This window comes from Toxotes jaculatrix, chromosome 8 (assembly GCF_017976425.1).
Source record: "Toxotes jaculatrix isolate fToxJac2 chromosome 8, fToxJac2.pri, whole genome shotgun sequence".
Taxonomy (NCBI): Eukaryota; Metazoa; Chordata; class Actinopteri; family Toxotidae; genus Toxotes; species Toxotes jaculatrix.
Genome location: NC_054401.1, coordinates 6116063 through 6123386, shown reverse-complemented (window position 1 = coordinate 6123386; position 7324 = coordinate 6116063). Strand labels below are relative to the sequence as shown.

At 38.3% G+C, this 7324-nt stretch overlaps 1 protein-coding gene across 1 annotated transcript; it reads right to left on the bottom strand.

Moving 5' to 3' along the window:
* Positions 1 to 5272: 5272 nt before the first annotated feature.
* LOC121185961 (hepcidin antimicrobial peptide) lies at positions 5273 to 6290 on the bottom strand. Its single transcript, XM_041044513.1, has 3 exons — positions 6004 to 6290; positions 5841 to 5903; positions 5273 to 5678 (listed from the first exon to the last, which is right to left on the bottom strand). Exons 1-3 carry the CDS (start codon positions 6088 to 6090, stop codon positions 5571 to 5573), a joined length of 258 nt encoding a protein of 85 aa, XP_040900447.1. The 5' UTR covers positions 6091 to 6290; the 3' UTR covers positions 5273 to 5570.
* Between the last annotated feature and the right edge of the window lie 1034 nt (positions 6291 to 7324).

Here is a 7324-nt window from a genome sequence, read left to right as displayed (position 1 = left end):
AAGATCCTTTCTTTTTGGAAAGGTGGTGGAATCTCAATGATGGCCACTGGTCAATAGCAGTATCTGGCTTCTAAATGTTCTCCGAAAGCTTGGGAATGGGGCAAGTTGTTTCTCAGCAGCTAAGGAGTCGATTAACATGTTCCCTCCTCAGCCTTTGAGCAAGCCTGTGATCTGTGGAAGACGGGAAGAGAGTGGGAGAGCAAATATGTCTATTTCCAGCCCTGTCTTTTTCAATCGCACCTGCTCTCAAGAGCCTTTAGGTTATCCCAGCATGCCTCTCACGCACACTCACACTGTGTTGTATGGCTTCACCCGAAGGCTGCACTGCACAGATCCATAATTATGACAAATAGTTACCCTCTTTATACTGCTGGCAATATCACAAGTGTACAATACAGCTGAATTTAAATCTGGAAAATGGATTTGAGTAAAAGGTAATCTGAGGCAGATGATGGTCTTTTACTTAAAGCTGAATCCCACTGACTGCAGGTCTCACATCCAGTTAGAATTTAAAAAATTACTGGAAGATTAGGAGATTTAAAATCTGATTTCTGTGCTCACCAACTGTACCACGATCTTGAAATTGTATCACTGTATCACACACGGTGATGCAGAACGAGAGAGATGTATGTATCCTGCAGATTCTGCATTCAAAGTAAGAAGTGTTTCCAATAACAAAGTGTTTACCCTGTGTCAAAGGTGCTGTAGACACGGAGGAAGGTGAACAGTGTAAACAAAACTTTCTTGAGAATGATTATCACTTTAAAAACTAGAAGGACCGCGTGGCAGTGGTATGCCTCCGTGCAGTTGGGTGCCTATTTGTAGCAGATGCAGAGGTTATGTTTTGTTGTGATAATGGCAATGTTTGGGAAGGTTAGTGTTGGGTGTTCGCAAGCAAAACTTACAGAAGATCGCAGTGCCTCAAACAGTCCTTACGATATTGCATTACCATACAAAACATAAATGTGGTCATAGTGAACTTGGCCTTTGACCTTTGGCCTCCAAACTCCTTTCAGATCTGCCTTAAGTCACAGTCAACATTTCTGCAAAGTTTGACAGAGAGACCAAAAACATAAAAACAAATTTGTCTGGTTTCAATCTTAGAACGTGCCTTTTAACGGCCAAATAAGTTATAAACTCTGGTAACTTCCATAATACCAGCGTTCATCATTGTCGATGATAGACAATTGTCAGTGCAACAATAAAACTTCATTTTATCTGCACCGATTGTTCGCCAGTCAATACTGGGGTGCATTTCTTAGGTTGACACAAAATTGTCACCAGAGTGAAGAGCAAGCACATCCAAAACACTTACAGGTGCTACCTCAAAAAACTCATTCAACGAAGACAGAAACCAGACAGAACAACCTCACACTATACAACAAACTCCCAATAAATTTGACAGAACTCTACAATGTCCGATGGATCATGGACTCTTTTCATTGAAGATACATTTACAAGTCACAGTAGGAAAAGCAGCAGTGTAAATAATAAAATGTGGCTATAAAAAAATGGCTCACTGTCACATGGTCATGTATAATAGCTTACTGGAGCATTTGCATAGAACATAGAGTTGTTAATAATGTTCTAAGTAACATCTGTGCTCTTCCTACTATAACACTACATATTTTTACTCGCAGTATGGCAAGCACACGTGAAAGAAAAAAAAAAAAAGTAAAAAATGGCTCAGTTCCATCAAGTGTCCAAGTAAGCCATGACAAGGGAACAGTGAGCCAAGCATGCACAACACCAAGACCTGCCCTGAGTGGAATGCTGCCATCATTAATGTTATTAAATACAGCTGTGCTTCTTTTGCTGTGACAAAATGTTTGCTCTTGATAGACTCCAGTGAACCTACTCCCAGGCTAAACCAATCAGAGCTGGACAACACGCTCTCATAAACTCCTTGGGGACAAAGCTGTGTCTCTTTGTAAGCGCTGCAGGTGAAAAGAAAAAAAATGTTTGTGCAAAAATGTGCAAAGTTTTGAGCCATTTTGACTTCAAAAGAAGTGGCCCCCAAATTAGGACACAGCAGTTCTATCTCAGCAGGAGGAGACTTGATCCAGTTGTGCTTTACACAAAGGATTCACCTGTTCTCATAGAAAAGGAATGGAAAATTGGTGTTTTCACACAGCTTGCCACATTCAGGTCTGGTTGTACCTGAGGTGTGTATTGTTAAATGCTCATGTCATGCCCTACCTGTCCACTAGACACCTTCAATGAGTTTCACCTGACACCTTTGTGATTGACCACCTGCCTGCACAGATGGTTCTCATTTGCTCATTAACTCCCTGGTACAAAGGGAAGGAGACTTTCTCCCACATGCTTTTGCCAGATTGTTCGTGTTGTGTGTTGGGTGAGCTGTTCCTGTCTGCTGGTTGACTTTTTATTTTGTTTTTTCTTTTCTTTCTTGGGGTTTGCCTGATTTTACCTCCCCATTTGTTGCCCACTGTGACCCTGCAAACGCCCTACTGAAGTTTTTGACCATCACATGTACCCAGAGTGGACTCTTCCCTGCTTCTTCCTCCTACACATAAAATTCCACACACGCATTGTCACACTTGATGAGGTAACTTTAATTTGAATGAAAAGCAATAAACAAATTTGCCTGAAGTGGAATCACTAAGCTATCAAGGATAAGACAACACGGGGATAATTTTGCATGTTATCCCTGTGGCATTCAGTCTTGTTGTGTCATTAAAATTTTTTATTGAAGTTGTATTTGCCCTCAATGATGTTGATTTTCTTTTGATGACGGTTTTCTTTCTTTTTTTTCATGAACACATTAATGGTCAGGTCCTGGCTTTATTAAGTTTATTGGATGACCTCAAGCTTGGACTGACCACTTTATTCAACTCTCTGCCTCCATTGTACTGAGAAGGACACTGCAAAATGCAGAAGCTGACAATGGGCGGCAGCTTGGTTTTGAAAATAACTCTAGGTTTAGTTACAAGAACTCTTATGAATTTATAGGAAGAACAAAATTCTGGATTAAAATAACTTGAGTGTGTACAAGGCAAAGATTAAGTCTAGAAAGAAAACATTAAACCTGAAAAAGAGCTCATGGTTTTCTCTTTTCACTGGGCACTTAAATGAAAGGATATTTTAAAGCATGTTGTTCATGAACTGCTATTAGAAACTCAGGCCATAAAATGGGATTATTTTTTGCAGTTCTTTATTTCGTTCTTTATTTCATGTGATTACCTTTTAAAATTTTTAGAACAGTCCATTTTTCTACTTAACTGCCTGCTGATAATATGTAATAGTGATTCATGAAAGCTTTTAAACATATTGTACTAAACAGTTCTATAGCTTTTCTACAAAATCCTCTGGCTACTGAAAGTGATGTATTGTACATTTACACCAGAACGATGACCATTTATCAGCTAAATTTAAAAAAAGAGGATCATACAAATTGGAACAGTTTAATTCTGCCAATTCATATATATATATATGTTCACAGGCAGATTGAAAAACAACCAATCAGGCCAGAATTTAAGGAAAATATCCTTGTGCATTAACAGTGACAGACACACTGACAAATGGCTACTGTTAAATTATGATAAATACTGAAGGATGTCAGTTGCAATATCGCTCTTGAATGTGCATGGCGTTTGTGATGACATGACAATACACAGAAGACATGGCAATGTATAAAATGATCACCCACCATTAGGCCTTGATTAATACGAAAATGATTAATTGTCAAAACTGACTGATAACAGTGAATTCTGTCTGTCCGTCTGTCTGTGTTTATGTGTATGTGTGTGTGTCTGTGTGACAGTCTGCTGAGGGGAAAACAAACAGTATGCTTTGTGGCTTGAAATGAATAGGAGTTTCTTTCCTGTGTTAGCACGCTGGTCACAGCTTATCACAAATTATGTGCTTGTTTATTCTGGCGATGTCTTTGATGCTGCTGTTGTGAGCTCGTTGCTGTGGTGATGCACTGCATTTCCCAAAGATGATTCAGTAACAGCGGTTTTGAAATCTGGTTAACCTTTTACATTATTATTATTATTATTATTATTATTATTATTATTATTGATCATCACCATCATCATCATCATAACATGGAATATGTACAAACTTATTTTTTTATTTACAAAAAATGTTGACATACTGCACTAATACTATACTTGATTAACTAAAAAGTGCATCTATCTAATTAATTTATTGATTATTTATTATTTGTTTGTTTGTTTGGCCAGTTAGTGGCAGCCGAAAACAATTTGTGGACACAACCTTGACATTTCACCACCTTTGTGTGGTGAAATGTTGATATGCTGAACTTGTTAACAAACAGCTGTTTATTTACACATCTGGCAAAGTAACATTATCATGCTCACTAAGGTGGAATAGTGATGGCTACAAGTCTTTGACTTATTTTTTATTTAATTTACCCCCCTCACCACTAGTAGCTGCAATGACTGGTTAAGCAAGCAGGGGGCACATTGTCAACATTGGTGATCTTAAGACCCCGCTTGTAGTTTCTTGAATTTTTCACACAGATGTTGAAGGAGAATCTCTGTTCTAACAGCTTACACAGTAAAAACACACAAAACATTAAACAATACTTCAAATTGACCTAATCTCCATTTTAATTTCCTGTAGGTAATGTTATCATGATGAGGATCTAAATGTTTTTCTGCAACACAGTGCCAGCTTGGAAGCTGGCCCCACATACCATTACCAAAAAAAAAAAAATACTTCTGCTGACACTTCCTCTATTTACCGCATCTAAAATAAACCCCAGGGATGCATAAATGTGTTACTTTCTGGGCACCGATTTCTTAAGAAAAAGGAGGGAGGAGTTTGTGTTTATTTTTATCTAACCAGGAAACCCTCGCTACAGTTAAAAACTTCTTACTGGCCAACGCAAATAGCCCACCACATAATAAGTGTCTACAGGAACTGACAAATTTAAATGATTCATAAATTGTATATTGTTTGAGAAACTATTGTGTAAAATATTTGTCAGTGATAAAGAACAGGTGGAAAAACAGATGCATTTAGTATATTAAAGTTGTGCATATAGATTGTTAAACACTTGATATGTACTGCATAGTAAATATTAGTGTTGTGTTTGGACGCTGTGCAGCAGCAACACCAAACCCAAGTCCAACTGAAAGTGGTCAAACTGCCTGTTATCACTTAATATTGTGTGAATTATGTCACATGTACTGTGGACAAGATTTACCACATCATGTTGATTGCAATAAACCCATTTAAAATGCTTTTCCTTATTAATAACAAAGACGATTGTACATTTGCTTCAAAAGTCCATTATTTATTACAGACTTAATGTAGACAAAGAAACACTCACATCTGGACAGACATATCATTGAGCTTAGAAAAAGAGTTTCAGGGTGAAAGTATTACAAACATGCACAATAAATACAAAGAATAGCTCTTCATTTGTTTCCAGTGTTCTTCCATGAATCATACCTCTTGTAAAAATGATAGAAAAAATGTTTATAGAACAGGCAATGAAAGAGGTCAAGAAAAGGTAATTTCTTGGTGTAAGACAAATAGCCTAACACTTTAATACTGAGAGGTTGTTGCGGGAATCCTCAGAACTTGCAGCAGTAACCACAGCCCTTGTTGCCCCTGCAGCAGTTGCAGCACCAGCGGCACATAGAGAATTGGCTCCAGCGCTTTTGCCTGATGTGATTCGGCATCTGTGTGGAAGACAAGAGACATGAACAAGGTGTTCATCTCCAGCATTTCATTCTCTCCTTGTGTGGAGAGAGCACCGGGGTACTCCGTGGGGAAAACACAGCCACTTAAATTTTAATTTGCTCGCAGTAATTGGCTTAATTCATCCAGTCAATTGAACATACCATCCACGATTCCATTGACATCTCTTGATTTGCCGCAACTGGAGTGTCCTCCGGCTCTTGCACCTGTTAATGAATTATGCACATTTAGTAGCCACATCTTAGCATCCTGACAAAACATTTATAGCTAATAAGCAAATGAAGTGAGTTTAAGTCAAGTTCTTACCCCCTGGAATGGGACGGCAGAGCTCTCCAAAATGCAAATAAAGGCGAGCACGAGTGTCACTGCAACTGCAATGCTGAATGCCTTCATTTTATGGGAGGTTTAAATGATTCAGTTATCAAATCCTTTGAAAATTAGACTTGATATGTCTTCTGTCTCATGGGTGTCAGGTCACAGACGAGCACCACAATATCCTTATTCTTCAGCTCTTGTGATGGATGGTGAATGTCTGGCCAAGAGGATTTCTTCAGATCTTTTGGTGACCCTTGTCAGCTCTTTCTCGTGTCCTTCCTCTGTCTGACGGTTGAGTATGCACAGTGTGCTGGTATTTATACACACTTTGGCTCAGTGTTGCCTCATCACTCCAGGAGGGCCGGCCCATTCCTGGAAGCAGTTATCTAACTCCACTGGGGAAGTTTTGACCTCCTCATTTCTCCTCTTCATAGAGTAGCTCTGCAGATTTTCTCTGGGGAAATTCTGATCTATTTTTGATTGTGGGCTCCACTGTCTGTTCAGCAATATCAAAATCAACTATGAACTTTTAAATTAAATTACTTTCCACAGACAGAACACAAAATTCCACTCTTGAGCAAGTTGCCTCTGCTGCTGCTAGAGTCCATAATTTTTACAATATATGAGAGCAATATGATTCTCAATTGTAGTGCTTAATACTTTCAGATGTGACTTTTCCTGGAACAAACCGGGAGGGAGCATTGGAAATTCCCACAGCCAAGGCTGAATGGGTCAAAGTGTTGCACAGCTGACTGAGCTGCACTTGTTTCGACCCAGGAAATCCTTCACTAAGGAGAGGGAGACACTTTGGAATATCCATTGCTCCGTCTAAAGGATGTAATTACAACCTCTCAAATGGAATAATTAGCCCCTCATTTTCAACACATTCAGTTTTTGCATAATACACAGGAACCTGCAGTTGAACCAAATTAAATCCCTTTGAAAGCAATGGAATAGTGGCCAGGATTAAAAACCTCTATTTGAGAGTCAAGGTGTTTCAAAATGCATTAGTTAAAGATGAATATAATGTAATCTGATGAGGTTTATTACATCTGATCAGCAAAAAAATTGTATTTCTTCAAGTGTTTTATCCTGCAACAAAGCATATATACAATATTGTGTATCTATCTATCTATATATACACAAAACACAATCTATTGTTTTTATACCTTGTGCCTCATTGCATCACTCTTACATAATAAAAAACCTATCGTGCATAACATACAAAAAGAAAAGAAAAGAACAGCTGCTTTTGTTTCATTAAAACATAATTACTAATTTCCTGGCACACAGCTGTTAACAGTTGTTGATA